Genomic DNA, 21,858 nt, shown 5'->3' on the forward strand with positions numbered 1-21,858 from the left:
CTGAACTTCAGATATTCTTTTTAGTTAGCTAGTTTTTAAAAAGGTCATCTTGGTTTCATTAACATTAGTTTTGTCTTTTTATGTATGTGGTATAATAGCCTTTAAGGAATTGTTAGTTACATGATGTTTATTTCTTAAAATTAAATTTTTTATTTTTTTGAGAAGGGTTTTTGCTATGTTGCCCAGACTGGCCTTGAACTCCTGGGCTTAAGTGATTCTTCCTCAATCTTCTGAGTGCTGAAACTACACGTGTGCACCACTGCACCTGGTAAAAATGGACACTTTTGATATTTATTAGCTTCTAAGTCTGTTTTCTGATATTGTCTTCCATGTAGATTCTTCTCTACATTTTACAGAAACATTTAATGTAAAACCACAAGATATGCACAAGTGCATTGCCAGATGGCATGTTTCACGTAACAGATTTTTACAAATTTTGCAAAGAGAAGATTGTGTTATCCAACAATATCAGGAAAATGCACAGTAAGTAGTTTCTTGATAGAAAGCAATTTCTTTCTTTGTGAACATATGTCATCAAATGTGACTTCAATAGAAATATGAAATATGCCTATTTCAAAACCCTGGCTATTATGTTCTCATTTTACTGTTTATTTTGTAGTGCTGAGGATTAATCTCAGGGCCTCACACATGGTAGGCAAGAGCTCTGCCACTGAGCTACAGTGAGCTACATTCCCAATCCTGTGTTTACATTTTGAAATCAGATAACTTGTGAATAAAATTTTTTAAACTCTAGGCATATTATAACTGAAAGTTTACAAAAAAGGATAAAGGTCACTTTAGTTTAAAAAATTCAGTTTCTTTTTTATATGGAAATATATTTTGAAGCTGAAACTGTGGTCATCCTATTTCGTATCCTTTTTGGTCTTGATAGTTCATTGTGTAAATTTTTACATATTATCATAATGTATTATTATGATTTTTTTTTTTTTTTTTTGGTACCAGGGATTGAACCCAGGGGTGCTTAACCACTGAGTCACATCTCCAGCCTTTTAACAAATATTTTATTTAGAGATAGGGCCTCACTAAGTTGCCAAGGCTGGCTTTGAACTTGTAATCTTCCTGCCTTAGCCTCCCAAGTCCCTGGGATTCCACCATGTTCACTAATGTATTACTTTTAATGTGTATTTATTAGTTTGTTCAGTAGATATTTCATTAAGTAGATATTTCTTCAAGTAGATATTCCGTACTTTTTCCTTTTTTTTTGCAGTGCTCGGAATTAAACATAGGGCCTTGTGCATGTGAGGCAAGCATTCTACCACTGACCTACATCCCCAGCTCCCTTAGGATAATTTTTCAAACAATTATTGTTACTAATGCTACAGAAACCTTTTGAATTAAAATGGAAATGTTGCCTGTGTTATATAATATTTAAGTTTACTCTCTAGATATGTGATATAAGGATAAGAGAGCAGAGTAATCCACTATTCTACTCAATGAGGTCAGCATACTGGCCTACAAATTGTGGTCTATCTCAGTCATACCTTATATATTAGATCCTCATGTCATTACTGAAGGCAGTAAAGAGTCTTAGTTGACTATTGGTTGTCTCCAGAAGCGAAGATATAAAAAGAGAATATATTTAAATAGGCTATGTGGGCTAATTGTAATGGAATTATAGTTGTTATTTTGTTTTCCAGATTATCAGTTAAGCAAATACGCAATTTGAGATCAGAATGTATAGGACTGCAAAACCAAATAAAAAAGTAAGTGACTTTTAGAGCTGGAATTGGTTTATATATTAATTTAGCTCTTGCATGTTATAGCACTTATATTTTATCTGTTTGAAGAAACAGATTCCCAGAAACATTAATTAAAATAATATGTCAGTAGCTAGATGATGATGGGATTATAGCATTGTTCTTATTCACAATTCAGTCTTAAAAATTATTGCTTTGAGCTTAAATTTTGTTTTTATTATTTTTTAATTGGAATGACTGGTTAGTGGGTGGGTTTGTGGACCAATTAGCTTTTGGAATTTTTTGGATATCAAATTACCTTGTGATTTTCTTACAACTAATCAGATTATTTAATTTTTACTAGAATGGAGCCCTGTGATGATGACAGTAACATACAAGAGAAAATTAAAAAGGTGAGACAACTTTGAAAGGGACAAATTGAGTCTTTTTCACTTTTGTGATATGCAATATTTGCTTATTAGACTCTTTTAATATATATCTACATACATATATACATATATATATATTTTTTTCTTCAAGAGACAGGGAGGGTCTTGCTATGTTACCCTGGGTGGCCCTGAACTCCTGGAATTAAGTGATCCTCCTGCCTCAGTCTCCAGAGTAGGTGGGAGTACAGGCATGTGCCACCATGCCTGGCAACTGGATTCTTCTATTTTCTTTTTGCAATTTCTTTTGGTAGTAATACTATTTTTTTTTTTGCTCATTATAGATGATATATGAAATAATATCAACATGATGCTTATAAAACACTTGAATATAATCAGAAAAGTGGCTTATAATTTTTACAATTAAGACACACAGAAGGGTTGGGGATATAGCTCAGTTGGTAGAGTGCTTGCCTTGCAAGCATAAGGTCCTGGGTTCGATCCCCAGCACCGCAAAAAAAAAAAAAAAAAGACACACAGAAATTGTTTTAAATAATGAATTTAAAGTCTTCATTCCAGCAAGAAAAGTTCTGCTTGATTATAACTTAATCCCTGATATTAATTTAACTAAATAAAATAAGTTAACTGAAGGAAGATGGTCAGTTTAGGAAAAATGAGAAGTCAAACTGAGGACAACTTGGCAGGAGGGAGGAATCTGGAAAATGCAAAGTATCTGAGGCAACCAGAAGTTGGCTTTAATGTGGGCTCAGGGTGTTTTCTTTTTGCTTGGACGAATCTCTCTCAAGCTCTATTTTGATTCCATGATTTTCAAGCTGCTTTGGGTATTAATTTGGCTTCCTAGGTACTTTGTCAGCAGAAAAGGTTAGTGCCCTCCTCAGGAAATAATCATTCAGTGAGTGCTTCTTTATTTACTTATTTATTTTTTGGTACTGGGGCTCTTTACTACTGAGCCACAACCCCAACCATTTTTATTTATTTTGAATCAGGGTCTCACTAAGTTGTGGAAAGCCTTGCTAAATTGCCTCTTGAACTTGTGATCCTTCTGCCTTAGCCTCCTGAGTTGCTGGGATTATAGGTAATGTGCAGTCGAGCAGGCCAGTGAGTGTTTATTGGTCACCTGCTATATACCAGGCATCTTCTAGATATTAGGGCTAGGACATTGAAGAATGCGGGCAAAGTCACTTTCTTCATAGATCTTTCAGTTTAGTGAATAGGAACGTTCTTATTACTGAATGCAGTATATCTGATTGTAAATTTAATAGGTCGGTATGAAGCATAATATTTTACATCATTGTGTCCTGAATGTGGTTAATGTTCATTTTCCCTGAGTCCATCAACTTGGACTTTGATAAGACAAAATTCTAGACTTGAAAAAATTGAAAACCAGTTACTGGATGATTATGAATTAGGAGGGAAACCCATCCTGTGAGACCACCAGGCCACCAACCAAGTCTTTGTTTGGGGCCAACTTTACCTTGTTATGCAGCACTTTAATTCGAGATATTCATTATCTTATTTGAATCATGGGAAGACACACATTAATATGGGTGTAGTCATCATGTCTTACCATATCCTTCTTACTTTGGAAAATTCTGTTGAAATTTAACAAATACAAAGAAATGTGCAAATCATAGGTATCTAGTTTGTCAAATCTTCACTCTCGATGAACCTCTGTTTCCAGTTTTAACTATTACAAATTAAAGTTCTGTGAATATTCTTTTGTTATTTTAATTGATACGAATAATGATAGTGCTTTTCTATGGGGTACAAGGTGATACGTTGATCTTTGGGTACATTATAGAAAGAGTCAGTCAAGTGACTAACGTGTTCATTACCTTACCAATTTATCATTTTTTTTTGTCATGGGAATGTTGAAATCTATTAGCAATTTTGAAATATATGATATATTATTAATAACTGGTCACCACTGCAGTGCAATAAACCATTAAAACTTTTTCCTCTAGTCTGAAACTTTGATAAATCTCCTATGAAAATTCTTCTACATGTGTTTTAGTCAACCAAGGTTAATATAGGTCTAAGAATTTTTCCTTTAACAGAAGCATATTTCTATTTTAACTTTTCTGAAATCTGAATGGCTTAAGATAATGTTTAGCAGTTTTTTTTTTCTCTTGAAAAGCTTTTTATTATTTTTTCCTGAAAAATCTCCATTAAGATTGATGACATGTCAGAATACAGGAAATGCTAATTTTATCTTGGTGTAACAATTTCTTAGATTTGTTTGAAAATTATAATGAGCTAGATTCTTCTGAAAAATTCTTTAGTTTTCAAGCCCCTTTGAAAGTAATATCAATGCTTTTAAACTATTAGAATTTAGTAATTTAATTTTGTCACCAGAAATCATCCTAGGAAATTTGCTTGTTAACTAGGAGTGAGCAAATATTTACGATTACATTTCTTTAATATAATTTTTTTTTTTTTTTTTTTGGTACCGATAATTGAACCCAGGGGCACTTAACCACTGAACTGCATCCCCAACCCTTTTTATTTTTTATTTGGAGACAGAATCTCACTAAACTGCTTAGGGCCTTGCTGAGTTGCTGAGGCTAGCTTTGAACCTGGGATCCTCCTGCTTCAGCTTCCTGAGCCACTGGGATTATAGGTGTGAATCACCATGTCTGGCTTACTATATTTATAAATTATGTGTAGACTTTCATATTTCATTTATGTCTCTTTTTATAGGTTCGGTCTTTGTGGACTTCAGTGAATGAAACACTCCTAGTTTTGGAAAAAGAGAGAGAAGTTGTCAGTTCAGTCCTTAGTCTTGTTAATCAATATGCTTTAGATGGAACTAACGTCATTATTAATATTCCAAGGCTCTTGCTTGACAAAATAGAGAAACAAGTGTGTCAGGTAAGCCTTTAATATTATGGACTTTTGGAAAAACTCCATGTCATTATTTTATATATTGTTTGGTTTTCTAGAAATATTTTTCTACTGTTTTCAAATTTTAATTTTGTAAAATTAAATTAAAATTAAAAATCTAGTAAAACCTTCATAAAGAGGGTACTTTTAAAAGTGTATATATTTATAACCATCAGCTTATTTTTCTGTACTTTGTACAGTCCTGCATCACACAGTGTAGAGAGGACAGGATTACTTAGTAGGTAAATGGTGCTATACTAGTTTCTTTATAAATTCTCTTAAAGAGAACAATGATCTCTTAAGTCTTCATCTTTTTTCTCTTTTATCTATTAAGCATTCCTCCCCTCCACCCCCATGGTACTGGGGATGAACCCAGGGGTGTCCTACCTCTGAGCTACATCCCTTGCCCTTTTTGTTGTTTATTTTGATAGGATCTCACTAAGTTGCAGAGGCTGGCCTTGAACTTGTGATTCTCCTATCTCAGCCTCCCATGTAGTACACTGCTGCACCCAGCTAAGCATTTCTCTTTCTTTAGTGTTGTGATGTCAGTGTCTCTGTTTTCCTGTTTTTTTTTTTTTCACCTGCTGATCTTAGTGTTTTTCCATTGGTTCCTTTTTCTCTGTCTAGCTTGCTTTCTTGTTATTTATTTCTTCATTCATTTACTCTGGAGATTGAACCCAAGAGCTCTTTACCACTGAACTACATTTCCAGTCCTTTTTATTTTGAGACAGGGTCTCCCTAAGTTGCTGAGGGCCTTGCTTAATTGGTGAGGTTGATCTAGAAGTTGTGATCTTCCTGCCTCAGCCTCCTGCATTGCTGGGAATACAGGTGTGCACATCTCTACGTAGCTTTTAAATGAAAACGTTTTCCATGGTTCCTTTAATGCCTGTTTTTTTTCCCTCCTCAATATAGATTTATTTGTATTTTCTTAACAATGCCATGGTTTCCCCATACAATAATATTACCAAATTGATATTTCTAGTTTCTCCCCTTTAGCCTAAAGTCCATTTGGACAGTTTATTTTCTTATAGTATGCACAACTTATTTAGCATCTACTGCATGCATATTGATTATAACACAGGGATTACAAAGATTAAATATTGTTGTAACTCTGAAAAGCTTTACTCTAGGTTACGTGATAGGACCATCAAATTCAAAGTACATAAAAATCAAGATGTGTAAACTCAGATTTCTGTAAAGGCAGTAGATGTGGAGCACTTTAATTGTGTACAATAGGGAGAAGGTAGGAAGTATTGAGGTCTTTGGAGAAAATTACTGTAATATTCCGGTGAAATTTATGATTTAAAAAGAACTGTTAAATAGGGACTGGGGGTGTAGTTCAGTGATAGAATACTTCATAGCATGCATGAGACCCTGGGTTCAATCTCTAGTAATGTTAAAAAAAGGGCATACACTAGAGCTGTGCAGGCCAAATGAACATGACCCAAGTTTTTAAGTAGCTTTTAGGAGTCATCAGTTTGTAACTTTTTTTTTTTTTTTTAACTTTTTATTTAGTACTGGGGATTGAACCCAGAGCTTTGCACATGCTAGGCAAGTGCTCTACCCACTGAGCTACACCCCCAGGCCAGATTTTAACTTTTGATAAAAAATGAATTCCTGATTTCTTTGCCAAACCTGCTCTTTCTACTCAGTCTTTATTTTTCTTTCCATCTGTTTGATTTCTTTTACTCTGGTTTTCAACCTTTGCATGATATAAAAATGTAGCATGATAGCATGTTTGTTAGATTAAAATTATGTATATAGTTTTATGTTTGGATGTGTTTAATTTTTTCACTCATATTTAAGGTGAGATTTTTATGTATCAGTAAAAAACATAAATGTATTTATGTAACAGTTTATTTTCTAAAGAACCTATAGTTTTCTACTTCTTTTCCCACCTTTGCATCTTTAGTTGCATATAGGAAATGTTTATGAGGCTGGAAATTTGAACCTCTTAACAGTAATTCAGTTGTTAAATGAAGTCTTGAAAATAATGAAATATGAACGTTGTCAGACTGACCAAGCAAGATTGACAATAGACCTTCACTACCTTGAAAAAGAGACCAAGTTGCAGAGGGAAAGATTGTCAGATCTGAAGCATATGAGGTACACTAGAAAGATCTTTTTTTTATTTTACTGTGGGAGGAATAGAGTGGCTTTCTCAGCAAAATTCTTGTATAGATAATACTCTTCAGCTTTGACAAACAAGTGTGAAATTTTTGTTTTTACATATGTAATCAACTCACAGAGACAGATGAAGTAGAAAGTTAATGTAGTGTTTTCTTTATGGAATATATTATTTTCCCTGAGTGATAATTTATGAAATAATTTTTCTCCCCTGTGTGTGTGTGTGTATGTGTGTATGTGTATGTGTATGTGTGTATGTCATATAATAATAAACTGAGCTTCAGAAAAGTTTTTTGGTACTGGAGATTTAACCCAAAGGCACTTTACCACTAAGCTATATCCTCAGCCCCTCCCCCTTTTTTTAAAAAATTTTTAAATGAATTTATTTTTTTGTAGTTGTAGATGGACAGCAAGTCTTCATTTTATTTGCTTATTTTTTTATGTGGTGCTAAGGATCTAACCCAGTGCCTCACACATGCTAGGCAAGCACTCTGTCCCTGAACCACAGCCCCAGCCCCATCCCTAACCATTTTTATTTTTTATTTTGAGATAAGATCTCACTAAGTTGCTTAAGTTCTCACTGAATTGCTAAGGATGGCCTGGAACTTAGAATCCTCTTGCCTAAGCCTTCAGAGCCACTGGTATTATAGGTGTGCATCACTGTGCTTGGCAAGAATTTCTTTTTTTTTAAGTTGTAGATGAACACAATACCTTTATTTATTTTCATGTGGTGTTGAGGATCAGACCCAGTGCCTCACACGTGCTAGGCAAGCACTGTACCACTGAACTACAAATGTAGCCTGAAAAATTTTTGTCTTTGAGAAGACTGGTAGTTATAGACTGCCTTAAAGAACAGAATGTGGGAGGAGAATTCCCACTGAAGTTTTGAGCTAAGAAAAAAAATTGTATTTTTAAGATAAATGGAGATGTTTGATTGCTTTTTGGTTTCAAAAGGAGAAAAGGTATTTTAAGTTCTGAATATTCACTTGAGAGCTTATTTGATTTATATGTGTTGTATTGGTTGACCATTCAGTTATGTTTTTTTCTCCTTACCTACTACTGTTGCTCTTTTCTGAAATTTTACTCCATGTTTTGTGTATTCATGTTTTGAATAAAGTTTTTTTTTATGCTATCATAGGTATAAAATAAAAGATGATCTCACAACTATAAGACATTCTGTTATTAAAAAGCAAGGAGAATGGTGTAAAAAATGGGAAGAATTTCTTGGTTTGTCTCCTTTCAGTCTAATTAAAGATTCAACACCAGTAAGTAATGTCCATTTGCCTTTTGGAGAGTAGTTTAATTTTGGTAACTTTTGATTTACTATGTTACAAACCTTGGAACACTGTGTTATCATCTCTGAATCTGAGTCTAAAGTTCAAGTTTTGATTTCTGTGATTTTTCTAAATATGTAATAGAATTTTCATTAAGCTACTATTGTCATTTATAGTGTTATGGGGTGCAACTTAAGAACAGACCGATCACCACTGAGAAGTCCAAATTTGAGTGTCTTTATTAAGCCGGCCGGCTGACTGTCTCACACAATGCCCCCAAAAATGGCTGTTGGGAGAACAGCCCTGACCACAGGGTTGTAGGGGTTCTTAGACCAAAAATTACATTAATCATAAGTGTCTATTGTTATGATTCGAAATTACACATTAACATTATGAGATCAATGACAGAGGGGGCAGTGGGGAGTGGGTCACCTAGGTACAAACTAAAGAATGGTTACTAACAACCACACAATTACTGCTTACATGGTACACTGGTTAGGAGCAATAGAGATCAAAAGAGAACAATTTTTCATTACATAGGAATTGTCATTTTATATTGTTAAACACGTCACACCAAGTAACTGATGATGGGCACAGAGGTGTGGTGTTCCCATGGGAGAAACTTATTTCCTACATAACATGGAGTCTCAGAGCAAAATGGAGTCTCTTTACTCATTTCCCTTATAGTCTGGCCTATAACATTCTCATGGAGCCAGATCTGTCAGCCCATCACAATAGTTAATATTTTTTTTAAATTCAGAGGGCTATATTAAAAAGAAAATCAAGGTGGGTGGGGTGGTGTATGCCTGTAAACCCAGCTACTTGGGAGGCTGAGGCAAGAGGATTACAAGTTCAAGGCCAGCCTGGGTTACCTGCTTCAGAAAAACCAATACCAAAACAAAAACCCAGAAAAACTGCATGTGAGATACTATGATATCTGCGACATAGCTGGAGTACAAAGTAATTGCCTTGTTTCTAATATTATACTCTTTGGTTTAAAAACAGTATGGAATATATACTTTGTAATTTGATTTTTGTTGAGAAAAGAATCATTTGTATATCATCATTTTTATTGTGGTAGTATGTTTACTTCAAAATTGTGAATTCTGTGTTTAAAGGCTGTGGATCTTTTACCACCTATGACTCCCCTTTCATTTGATCCTGTGTCAGAGGAAGTATATACAAGGAGTATTCTTTTTCAGTATCCTGCTTCACTTCCAGGTTGGTTATTTATCTTTTTCTCTTTTAAACCCTGCTTCACTTCCAGGTTGGTTATTTATCTTTTTCTCTTTTAAACCTCCTTCATTATTGTCATTATTATAAAGTTCTTTATATTTATTGCTTTTTTCCTCCAATTATTTTTTATTGGGTGGTAATGTACATAACATAAAATTCACCATTTAGTCATTGCAAAGTGTCCAGCAGAGTGACATTTAGTCAGTTCACAGTTGTGCAATCATCACCATCATCTAGTTCCAGAACATTTTCATCATCTTAAAAGGAAACTTCCTATCCATTAAGCAATCACTCCCCATTTCCTCCTCTTCCACTCTATGGCAACCAGTAATATACTTCCTATTGCTGTGAATTTTCCTTCTGAATATTTCACATAAATAAAATCATACAATATGAGGTTTTTTGGTGTCTCTTTGTTGCTTACACAGTTTTTCACTTTGTTTACAAGGTTTATCCATGTTGATGAATGTGGATATCAGTCCTTATTTTCTTTTTGTTTTTTGAGATAGGTTCTTATTGTGTTGCCCAGGCTGCCCTTTGATTTCTGAGCTCAGGTGATCCTGCCTCAGTCTCCCAGATTGCTAGGCATGTTCCACTGTGCTTGGCCTTAAAAATTTCTTGTATAGTTCACTAATTATCTTTTAGTTATATGTGATTTGCCTTTTTTTTTTTTTTTTTTTGGTATGAGGGATGAAACCCAGAGGCATTTGACCACTGAGTCACATCCCCACAGCCCTTTTTATGTTTTGAGACAGGGTCTTACTAAGTTGCTGAGGCTGGCTTTAAATTCCCATTGAGTTGCTAGGGTTATAGCATGCTTCACTGTGCCTGGCTTGATCTGCCTTTTGACCTATTTTTGGTATTTAATGTTCATGAATATTTAATCTAGATGCCTTATTATGCTTATTTTTCAAAATTTTTAATGGTCTTCTTTCATTATGGTTTCTTTTGTTTCTTTTTTTGCTAATTTTTTTTTTGTTACTGGAGCTTGAACCCAGGGGTGCTTTACTTTACCATTGAGCTACATCCCCAGTTCATTTTATTTTTTTATTTTGAGACAGTTTCACTAAGTTGTTAAGACTTTCACTAAGTTTCTGAGGCTCACTTCAAACTTGAGATAGTCCTGCCTCAGTCTCCTGAGTTGGCTGGGATTACAGTTGAATACCCTAGCACCTGCCTGCTTAACCATTTTAAATACACTGATTTTGTCTTTTTAATTTTTCTGTCTTCAGTCTCACTTATTTCTGCTTCTATATGTTCTGCTTGCCAGTTATCTAGTAGATTTTTTGCTTTCTACTAGAACACTTGATCATGATTTCAACTTTATTGGACCTCCTTACATCTGAAGGAGTCTTGGGAGCTCTGGGTTATAAAATAGCCTCTGTAGATTATTGTAGAGATCTAGATATTTCCTTTGAATTACACCAGTTAATGTCTTTGGGATTCCTATAAGTAACCATTATAATTTTGGATTTTGTATTCTTTTTGAGTAGGAAAGCTTTTAAATTTCTTTCATTTCCCCCCTCTACTTAGGTAGATAGCAAGAACCTTGCTACCTCTCCGATCCACTTGGCAGAATTTGTATAATCCCTTTTGAAGGTTAGAGCAGCTTTTGCAGTATCCTGGCTTTATGGCAGTCTCTCATTTCAGATCCAAGCCTGAATGGCCTGAGATAAAGTTTCCTGTTAGCCCAATAGGCATATATTCTTCAGTGTCCAGCCCCTAGAGCCTGCCTGCCTGCCTAATCAGACCCCCCTTTCTTAGTTTGACCTTTACATTCTGATCAGACTTTCTGTCTTTTACTGATATTTGTTTGTTGTTTTGGTTGTTCCTTTCTTTTTCTTATACTGTATTCAGCAGTTCTAGTGTATTTATGGTAGAGTAAGAATTAGTGTCTGGTTTGCTCTGTTGTGAGTTCAGTTTATTTTTATCTTTCAAATGTCTTGTTTTGTCTATTCTCTCATTTTCTATTTTCACATGTAGTTCTCATTTTCTTCTTTCTTTCTTTTTTTTTTTTTTAATTTCTGTGCTAGGGATTAAACCTAGGACCTCATGCATGTTAGGCCAACAGTTCTACCACTGAACTATGAACTACATCCCCAACACATCATTTCTTACTTGAAGTTGTATTCAAGCTAACTATCTTTTCTAATTTTTTGACTTTTAAAAAATTTTTTATTTAAAAAATTTTTTTACATGTATACAGGGTAATAATGTCTGTCTCATTCTACTATACTTCCCATCCCCACCCCTCCCCTCACTCCCCTCTATACAATAAAGTTCCTTCATTCTTCCCTACCTACCTGTCCCTTCCCTACCTTTCAGCATCCACTTATCAGAGAAAACATTCGGCCTTTGGTTTTTTGGAATTGGCTTATTTCATTTAGCATGATATTCTCCAGTTCCATCCATTTGCCTGCAAATGCCATAATTTCATTCTTCTTTAAGGCTGAGTAATATTCCATTGTGGATATGTTCCACATTTTATTTATATCCATTCATCTGTTGGGCATCTTGGTTGGTTCCATAGTTTTGTCAAGCTACCTATTCTGCCTCCAATATTCAACTTGTTCCATATTCACAATGACTATCAGTGATCTTTCTTTAATGTAAATATGATCCCTTTCATTTTTTGATATAAAACACATTAATGGCTTCTTATATTCAGGGGAGAAAAGTTTGAAATGCTTACCAGCTTTTACCTTTCAAACTTTCTTACATGCTAGAGTAAATGTTTCAACTCTGGCTCCCTATAATGGTGTTTATAGTGGTGTGCAACAATTTTTGTTTATGATTTTTCTACTCGTTTTGTAGCAGAGTTGTATTTGTGCTTATTTTGGGGATGTTGTATAAGCATTTAGCAGTTCATTACAATTAGTAGGTGCCTGAAGGTATTGAAAATATTTTAAGAAATGGCATACTAGCTGGGGATATAGCTCAACTGGTAGAGTGCTTGCCTCATATGCACAAGGCCCTGGGTTCAGTCCCCAGCACTGCAAACAAAACAGAAACAAGAAATGACATACTAATAATGATGAATTGAAAGGAAAACTTCACATAAGTATTTACACTGACTTCTGATACAGTGATACTTGGGACAAACGTACAAATAGGGAAGTGTTTTGGAAGCTAACATGTTGAAAGAGGAGTAGTCCCTGCAGTTTCAAATCCTATGTAACATAGCCCTGACTTTCTCATTTCCCTCCATGCCTCCATGGTATATACCCCCTACCCAGTACCATAGGGTATAATCCCCATGCTACAGTACCATATTCTCACAATCCCTTCATACCTTCTTCCCTCTCCCCAGTTTGGGCTAGGTGTCTCTCCTGACTTACTGCATTTTGTACATACTTCTGTATAATAATACTTCAGCAGTATATTACTTCACTTATTACTTGACTGACTCTCTGGAAGCATGGTCTCCATCTTTTCTTTCTTTCTCCCATTGTTAGTACAGTAGTGGCACATAGTTATTCAGTGATAAGATGATGAGTAGATATATAGATTGCTGCATAAATGCTGTGCTGAAATATGCTAAACACTAGCTTTTTGGCCTTGCTAGTTGCATGTGCTAATTGCATGATTTGTGTACTTAAACAGGAAACATGGTTATATTGTTTTAGTATGAATTTCAGTTCAGTCGTCTGTTTTTTTTTGCATTGGTGGGTATCAAAGTCATGGCCTTGCACATGTAGCAGTCATTTTTAAATATTTTTTTAGTAGTAGACAGATGCAATATCTTTATTTATTTATTTTTATGTGGTGCTGAGGATCAAACCCAGTGCCTCACGTTTGAGGCAAGCACTCTAGCACTGAGCTACAACCCCAGCCCTGTAGCAGTCTTTTTATGAAAGCTTACTATTTAGATTTTCTCTATTACTTTTTTTGCCTATCACTTTACCTTAACAATTGGATGAGTCTTTTTTTATTGGGGTTTATGTTATTTTCTGATTTCTTGTGTTTAGAAGTTGTTCTGGGGCTAGTGGTGTAGTTTAGTAATAGACTACTTGTCTAATGTGTGAAGACCTGAGTTTAATCCCCAACACTGCTAAAAAAAGGTTCTAGTATTTCAAGAAATATTTGAATATTAAAATGTATGAACATAAGAGTAAACTATTTTTTTATACTTTAGATATGCCTAAGCAACATAATGAAGAAAAGGATTGCAAAGCAGACATTGATACCTTGGTAGCTGTGTGTGATCTAGCCAACAGGTAAAACAAATTTGATATTTATATTGACTTCCTGTTTTTCTTTCTTTTTTTTAAAATTTCTTTTAAATCTACATGACAGTAGAGTATATTTTGACATATTATACGTACACACAGAGTATACTTATTCTAATTAGGATTCCATTCTGTGGTTTACATGATGTGGAGTTATACTGGTTGTATATTCATATATGAATATAGGAAAGTTATATCCCATTCATTCTACTGTCTTTCCTATTGCCTTCCTTCCCCTCTTCCCTTCATTCCCCTTTGTCTAATCCACTGAACTTCATTTTCCCCTTCCCCCTCTTTTTGTGTGTTATCATCCAAATATCAAAGAGAACATTGGCCTTTGTTTTTTTTGGGATTGACTTATTTCGCTTAGCATGATAATTCTCCAGTTCCATCCATTTCCCTGCAAATGCCATAATTTCATTCTTCTTTAAGGCTAATATTCCATTGTGCATATATGCACCACATTTTCTTTATCCATTCATCTGTTGAAGGGCACCTGGGTTGGTTCCATAACTTAGCTATTGTGAATTGAGCTGCAGTAAACATTGATGTGGCAACGTCACTGTAGTATGCTGATTTTTAAGTCCGTTGGGTATATACCAGGGGAATGAGATAACTGGGTCAAATGGTGGTTCCATTCCAAGTTTTCTGAGGAATCTCTGTACTGCTTTCCAGAGTAGTTGCACCAATTTGCAGACCAACCATCAATGTATGAGTGTACCTTTTCCTCACAACCTCACCAATATTTATTGCTACTTGTATTTTTGATAATTGCCCTTTTGATTGAAGTGAGATTAAATCTCATTGTAGTTTTAATTTGCATTTCTCTAATGTTGGTGATGTTGAACATTTTTTCATATATTTGTTTACCAATTTTCTTTTTTCTGTGAAGTGCCTGTTCAGTTCCTTAACCCATTTATTGATTGTGTTATTCGGGTTTTGGTGTTTTTTGAGTTCTTTATATCCTGGAGTTTTAATGCTTTAGCTGAGGGGCAGGTAGCAAAGATTTTCTATATTACTTTTCGTCCCCATGTTAAGCTAATTTCCAAACTTTTCTACATAATTTCCTATCTTAACCAGGCAGTATTTTTCTATTGTAGACCCACATTTTCAGAAAAGATTCAACATTTATGATGCTTGGACTTTTTTTTTTTCCATCTGTACTTTAAATATTGTGTTTCATGGGGATTATCTAATATTGAAGAAAAATAAATTTGGAAATTATCTAATGTAAGTTTGGGCATTTTTGCCTTTTTGTGCATGTGTGAACTTTTTTGGAAACCTTTCTGTAAATAGTTTCTAAACTCAAGAATTTGGGGACCTTTGAGGTCATCTCCTTTGTTAGATATCAGGCTATTCTGCTGAGACTTCTCTTGCTGTGGCTGAATCTAATTTAGACTTTGGTTGGTTCACCTGTTTGCCATTTCAGTGTGAGTGGCTTGTTCACTTATCTGTATTATATACTGAGGCTTTTGACAAACCACTTGATAAAAATTTTTCCATGCTTTGAAAAAATATTGGGAGACTTCTGATTTACTCTAACCCCCAAATTTAACATACAAAAAACCTGAACCTATTACAGTTTCCTTCAGGAGTAGTCCTGTTTCTTTATTGCCCATTTTCTCTGTTTTCTCATTTTGGCTCTTAAAACTGATGCCAGGTTGTATAAGGGAGAAAAACAAAATCCCTAAATGTATATAATTCACTTGGGGAATATATTTGATCTTTATTGAGATTAAGCATTATAAGGAGCAGTAAAACAAAGACATACTGAACAGATTCCTCTGTTTGTTTATTTAATTATTTTTTTTTTGATTGCCATTTGACTGTTTTTGTTTGTTTGTTTGTTTGCATCAGGGGTTGAATCCAGGGGTGCTTAACCACCTAACCACATCCCTAACCCTTTTTATATTTTGTTTTTAGACAGGATCTTGCTAAGTTGCTTAGGTATTCCTAAGTTTCAGAGACTGGTCTCAAAATTGCAATCCTCCTGCTTCAGCCTCTTGATTTACTGGGACTAATGGCATGTGCCATGACACGTGGCCGTTTGACTTTAATGGGTGTCTTTCAGTTCACCTTCCCTGAGTAGATGAGGGACAGATATGAAAATAAAATGATGAGGAAAGTTAAACCAGAAATCTCTTTAAGCTGGGTGTGGTGGCACATACCTATAATTCCGGTGACTTCAGTCAGCTTGGGAACTTAGTGAGACCCTGTCTCAAAATAACTTAACAAGGACTTGAGGTGGTGCTCAGGGGTAGAGCATCCGTGGGCTCAATTTCCGATACTACAGGAAAAAAAAAAGAATTCTAAATTTCACATGAAGTAGATTTCATTTTAAATGTTATTAGTAAGTTGGATGTTATAACTAGAGTCAAAACTTTTGTGTGAAATTGAGCCATTTGCATTTGCTTTGTAATAATTTTCTTGTTCACAGGAGGTCAAGGTTATGAAAAATTTATGTCTTTATTGTTAAGTTTGGATTTGTTGTTATTTTCTGAATACCTAAGTAAAAAATAATAAAATCTCTGAAGACCTAGTGTTGAAGAAATAGTAAAGCATTAGCTTGCCCATTTTATCCTTATGTTCTTATAGCATGCCAGAGTGGTGTATTTGGTGCTTACCAGTCTCAGTTACTTTCTTGGTCTTCTTTCCTTGAGAGAGCAAATTAAATATTTCAACTAAGGTCTCTTGTTGAACTATAAATTGATGGAGATACTAGATTAATATATAAATTGATTTTGTTCCTGAATGCCATTGAACCTTTATTCCTTTTTGAAAAATTGTGTAGTAAGCTGTACTATCAATTCTATATAGGAGATAGACATTCAGCCCCTAACATTTTAGTTCAAATGCAGTCTCTTTAAAAAAAAAAATTTTTTTTTATAGATGGACACAATACCTTTATTTATTTATTTTTATGTGGTGCCGAGGATTGAACCCGGTGCCTCACATATGCTAAGCGAGCGCTTCACCACTGAGCCACAATCCTAGCCTCCAAATGTAGTATCTTAATATAGGAAAAAGTTGTCATTAAATATTCTTTAATGCTCACATTTGTCCTCTTTTAATCTCCTAGATCTTTTAATTATCTTGTGATACTTTTTAAAATTATAGGTTTGTGACTGAGGATAAGGCTCAGTGGTATAGTGCTTGCCTAGAAGGTGTGAGGCCCCAACACTGGGGGAAAAAATTATAGGTTTGGGATATTGAAGAGTATTTAGGCAAAGGATTTTTTTTTTTTTTTTTTGATGGTACTGGTGATTGAACCCAGAGCTATAGTACCACTGAGCTACACCCCTCACCCTTTTTTATTTATTTATTTATTTATTTATTTATTTATTTATTTATTTTTTATTTTGAGACAGGGTCTTGCTGAGTTGCTCAGGGCCTTGCTTAGTTGCTGAGGCTATCTTTGAACTTGCAGTCCTCCTGCCTCAGCTTCCCAAGTCCCTGGGTTTACAGGCATATACCCCCAAGCTCTGCTAGGGAAGACTTTTCATGAGAGGGGTAAAATGCTTAATAGGATGTGAAAGGTTATTATTGTTAGATTGCAGAACAGAAGACCTGTGAGGAGTTGAGTTACTAGGATGTGGAAGTAATCATATTGCTCAGAATTCTTTACTGTTAAAGGTATTTTCGAGACTGGCAAGGTGGCTCACGCCTGTAATCCCAGTGGCTTCATAGGCTAAGGAAGGAGGATTGCAAGTTCTTTGCCAGCCTCAGCAACTTAGTGATGCTTAACTAAGCAATTCATTGAGACCCTGTCTTTAAATAAAATATAGAAAAGGGGCTGGGGATGTAGCTTAGAAGTTGATCACTCCTGGGTTCAATCTCTGTACTTTGTTCATATGTAACATGGATAGACTGCTTGATGAATGAAAAGAAAACCCCTTCTTCTATATAGTTCAGCATTTACTCAAAATTTTATATTTGTAATGCTGTCATCTTACATTATTAGGAAATTTATATGTGAATACAGTTGATATAACTATTCAATTAAAAACCTGGAATAATGTAGATTTTAGAGTGTATTATTGGCCCTTTCATATGCAGTTATCATTTACAAATATCAAAACAGTCTTTACAAATGTCATTGCTGGTTTTGACAAAGTAAGCTGATGGAGTCTGCAACATACTAAAACTGGAATTCAAGGATTGGTGATTTCTTCTCTATACAATGTAGGCACTGTTTTTCTTTACAGTGATTTTTGGGAGGTTTCCATGTTATTTCTAGTGGTGATCATACTGTAGTTCTTTACCCTTAATGTCTATATTTTCTCCTTTAGTGAACTTTGAAGAGAGGGTAGTGTGATCTTAAGTGTATGTCAGCTAAACATTGTTAGTGTTTGAATCAAATTCCAATCTCATCTTTCTTTTTTTAAATTTCTATTTCTGACTTCTCAGCTGTGTATGTATAGTGTAACAACAATGGTAAATTACAATGAAAAAAAATTGCTTAAAATTTCTATGAAATCACTTGTCACATTTTTTCTCTCAATTTCTAGGATTTGTAGAGAATCACGTAAATTTAGTTCTAATCAAAGAATGGATACTGTCATGTTCTAAAATACAAAGTTTTTACATGAGTAATGTGAACAGTTTTGTGTATGTCTGCATCTGTTTAATGTTCATTTATTAACCAATTTCCACTTAATGCTTTGTACCATTATATTTGTTTTTAGACATTTAGATTTCTTCCTTAAAAAAAAAAAAGAACTCTTATAAAAAGCATGCCACATTTTTTCTTTTGGAATTGCTCTTTTGGCATAAATGCCATGGTGGGATCAATACCCTTTCTTTTGCTCTGTTACAGTGCTGATTTTATGGGCCTTGCTTAGCATGACAAGTAGATAGCGAGTTAGGACTGAGTTTTGGCTGCTTTAACATTGTCTTTGGTTGTGATGTTAGTGGGTCTAATAGCATAATGCCAGTTCAGAAATGAGAGAGAGAGGAGGGTGTAAAATACGGATCTATTGTACTCTATTACAAGATTCCACAAGAATGATTTAAATAGAAACATTTGTTGTCACCTACAGAAGAACCCTATTCTCAAATGATATTTACTCATTGATTTGGTCAACGCATCAATTAATGCATATGTATTACACTATCTTGCACTCTACTATCTGAGTGTTGCTTTTGGGAAGGATGTAAACCTTTGTCTCCTTGTCTTCCTGCCCCTAACCAATCTGGCATCTTAATGGCATTGGTCCATAGATTATTGGCCCTGTTTCAGAGAGCTTTTTGATAATTTTAATGTATAATTTATGGAAACATTATAGCCCTTTACCTTTGATATCTGGATTATATCCTGTTAATGCTAAATTGAACCTTCAACAATTGTAGTCACTTTGAATTGTGTTTGGAATATAAGTGAAGATTCCAAGAGTGCATATTTGAAAATCTTTGAAAAATTAATCTGGGTGTGGCATTATATACCTGTAATTCCAGCAACTGGGGAAGCTAAGGTAGGAGAATCTCAAGTGTGAGGCCAACCTGGGCAACTTAGTGAGACTGTTTCAAAATAAAAAATAAAAATGGTTGGGCTAGGGTCATAATTCAGGTAGTGCACCCCTGGGTTTAATCTGTAGCACCACAAAAGTTTGAGTGCACACACACATACACACATACACAAACATATTTGCTACTATAGAATCTATTTGCAAAAGCTCTTAATTTTGTACTTATGGCCATGAAAAGGCACAGTACCTACATGCTTACTGTTGACAGTGGTCTCTGGTAATTCTATTTTTTAAATTACCTAGGGTAAAAAACTTTTGGCCTTTCAAATTAAAAGATCTTTTGAGATCAAAATCAAATGGTTAGTTTAAAGTTACAATTTCCTTTAAGATTTTAAAATTAGTAAGTTATTTTATAATTAGCATGAAGATATACATGAGTTTTTAATATTCTTCCAACTAGGCAAGGAATCTAAAAGATTAAGGAATAAACATACAGATTGCAGGGAGCAAAAACTTTGAATTAAACTCATGACTTTATATTTACATATTTGCAGTAAAGCAATATTGAGCATATGAGAAATTGATTTTAGAGACATGAAATATCAAAAGAATCTTAAATACTCTACTAAAATGAAATTCTATGATCTGGACCCTGGAAACCTTGTAATAATGCAATTCTAGTAAATTGAATCTGTTTTAAGCCTTTTTCAAGTTTTTAAGCTTTTTTCAGGTCATTTTGCCCTTTAAAAAATGCTATTGACTTAAAAAATATATAGCAAGTATGTAAAATGTTAATTGGGAGGCTGATACACAAATTGGGCTGAAATACTGCTCTGCTTGTCACCATACCTCCCTAGAATAAATTGCCTTTTGATGACCGGGACGAATTGAGTGAAATCGTAACGGACAGATACGGGGCATACAGTTTCTTTAAAATATTAAGACACATCAGGTGAATGGAATTCTTTTTACTTGTAACTTGAATTTGTTGTTTTTTCCTTTTAGCCCTGCCTCTTTCCTATTACAACCAACTTCATCATCAGATAGAAACAGTAGCACATTACTTGAAAAGGTATATTCTAAAACAATTTTCAATTGATTCTGACTGTAGTAAATTATATTGTTTTTGTTGCTATAACAGTTTTATTAAATTTAATTTCTGTTTTCTAATTTCTCAGTGTTTGTATATTTTATACTATTTGTGTTTAAACATTCTTTTGCCAAATGGGACTGTTGGAATTATTTAACTTTGCTAGTGCACATGTAATTTTATAACAATATTAACAGCCTTTTTTAGGTTCATGATTATGCATGAACCTTTAATGAAAAAAACTTCAATATATCTAAAAAGAACAAATTAAAAAAAAAAACTTCAATATCAGCCATGATTTTTTTAATATTACATGTCTCTTTTCTTTAGGATATGGAGATGAGAATTCCCAAAGAGAAAAATGAAACAGTATCTAAGAAAATACCAGAATTTGAAGTGAAAGATTCTTCATTATTAGATACTGCGAAGACTACAGAGACTAGGGCACTTGAAGTGTCTCTGGCCCCCCCAAAAAGTGATCCTTTCCAAAAAGAGCAAGATCATCTGGTAGAAGAGGTTAGAAAGAGGCTGTTGATAAGTATACTTAAATATCTTTTTTCCCCTCAGTGATGTTGGGATTAGTTAATTATTGAGTAACTGGGGAAAGTTGGGGGAAGGGAGGTCACAGATAATAAAAATCTTGGTTAATGAAAAATTGACACCATCATTAAGTAGAAATAGATTACTTATAAATGTACTAAGATTACATCCATGTTTTAGAACTTTCCATTCTATAAATATTATCCAAAAATATAAAAATGCCAGGGCGGTGATTCACACCTGTAATTCTAGTGATTTGGGAGGCTGAGGCAGGAGGATCCCAAGTTCAAAGCCAGCGTCAGCATCTTAGTGAGGCCTTAAGCAACTTAGCAATGCCCTGTCTCAAAAAATAAAAAGGGCTGGGGCTGTCTTGCTCAGTGGTTGATTGCTCCTGGGTTCAATCTGCAGTACAAACCAAACCAAACCAAAAGATCCCCAAAAGTCTAAAAATAATACTTCTTTTGTATTTTAGGGATTAACCATTACATAAATTGATATTTAAATATTTTATTGATGTTGTCTATTTCTTGACTTCCTCTTTTTTTTGAATATTAAAACAAAGAATATTTAGAGTTTTTTTCTGTGTGTTTCCTAAAGCTTTTGAAAGTGATTATGTGAATTGCTGTTCATGAACTCAGTTTTCCTAGCTAACCCTATCCCTTAATGCTATTCAGCTTTTCACTAGTAATTGAACACATTATACCTCCATTGCTCAGTACTACAGAACTCAGCTTACACCAGCTACTTGCCATTCATTCATTAATGTTATTTTTTTTAAAATGTTTTTTGGTTGTAAGATGGACACAGTGTCTTTATAATTACTTATTTTTTTTAATGTGGTGCTGAGGATTGAACCCAGTGCCTCACACGTGAGAGGCAAACACTCTATTGCTGAGCCACAACCCCAGCC

General features: G+C 34.4%; 1 protein-coding gene and 1 non-coding gene across 5 annotated transcripts in view; both read left to right on the forward strand.

Annotated features, from left to right (window-relative positions):
* Positions 1-21,858, forward strand: part of Haus6 (HAUS augmin like complex subunit 6) — a 44,458-nt gene that overhangs the window by 12,691 nt on the left and 9,909 nt on the right. For all 4 annotated transcript variants that reach the window (XR_007105010.1, XR_007105011.1, XM_047525147.1 and 1 more), the window contains exons 5-14: positions 336-483; positions 1,659-1,724; positions 2,062-2,110; positions 4,805-4,975; positions 6,900-7,093; positions 8,253-8,379; positions 9,507-9,609; positions 13,760-13,841; positions 20,324-20,390; positions 20,739-20,924. Coding sequence is in view for 2 of the 4 variants with exons in the window: in XM_047525147.1 (XP_047381103.1) it covers positions 336-483; positions 1,659-1,724; positions 2,062-2,110; positions 4,805-4,975; positions 6,900-7,093; positions 8,253-8,379; positions 9,507-9,609; positions 13,760-13,841; positions 20,324-20,390; positions 20,739-20,924 (1,193 nt within the window). In the remaining 2 variants the exon portion in view is untranslated. The remainder of the gene's footprint in view (positions 1-335; positions 484-1,658; positions 1,725-2,061; positions 2,111-4,804; positions 4,976-6,899; positions 7,094-8,252; positions 8,380-9,506; positions 9,610-13,759; positions 13,842-20,323; positions 20,391-20,738; positions 20,925-21,858) is intronic.
* Positions 20,115-20,245, forward strand: LOC124965051 (small Cajal body-specific RNA 8). Its single transcript, XR_007105064.1, has one exon. It is a non-coding gene; the product is annotated as a small Cajal body-specific RNA 8 (non-coding RNA).

This window comes from Sciurus carolinensis, chromosome 14, assembly GCF_902686445.1.
Source record: "Sciurus carolinensis chromosome 14, mSciCar1.2, whole genome shotgun sequence".
In the NCBI taxonomy this organism is placed as follows: domain Eukaryota; kingdom Metazoa; phylum Chordata; class Mammalia; order Rodentia; family Sciuridae; genus Sciurus; species Sciurus carolinensis.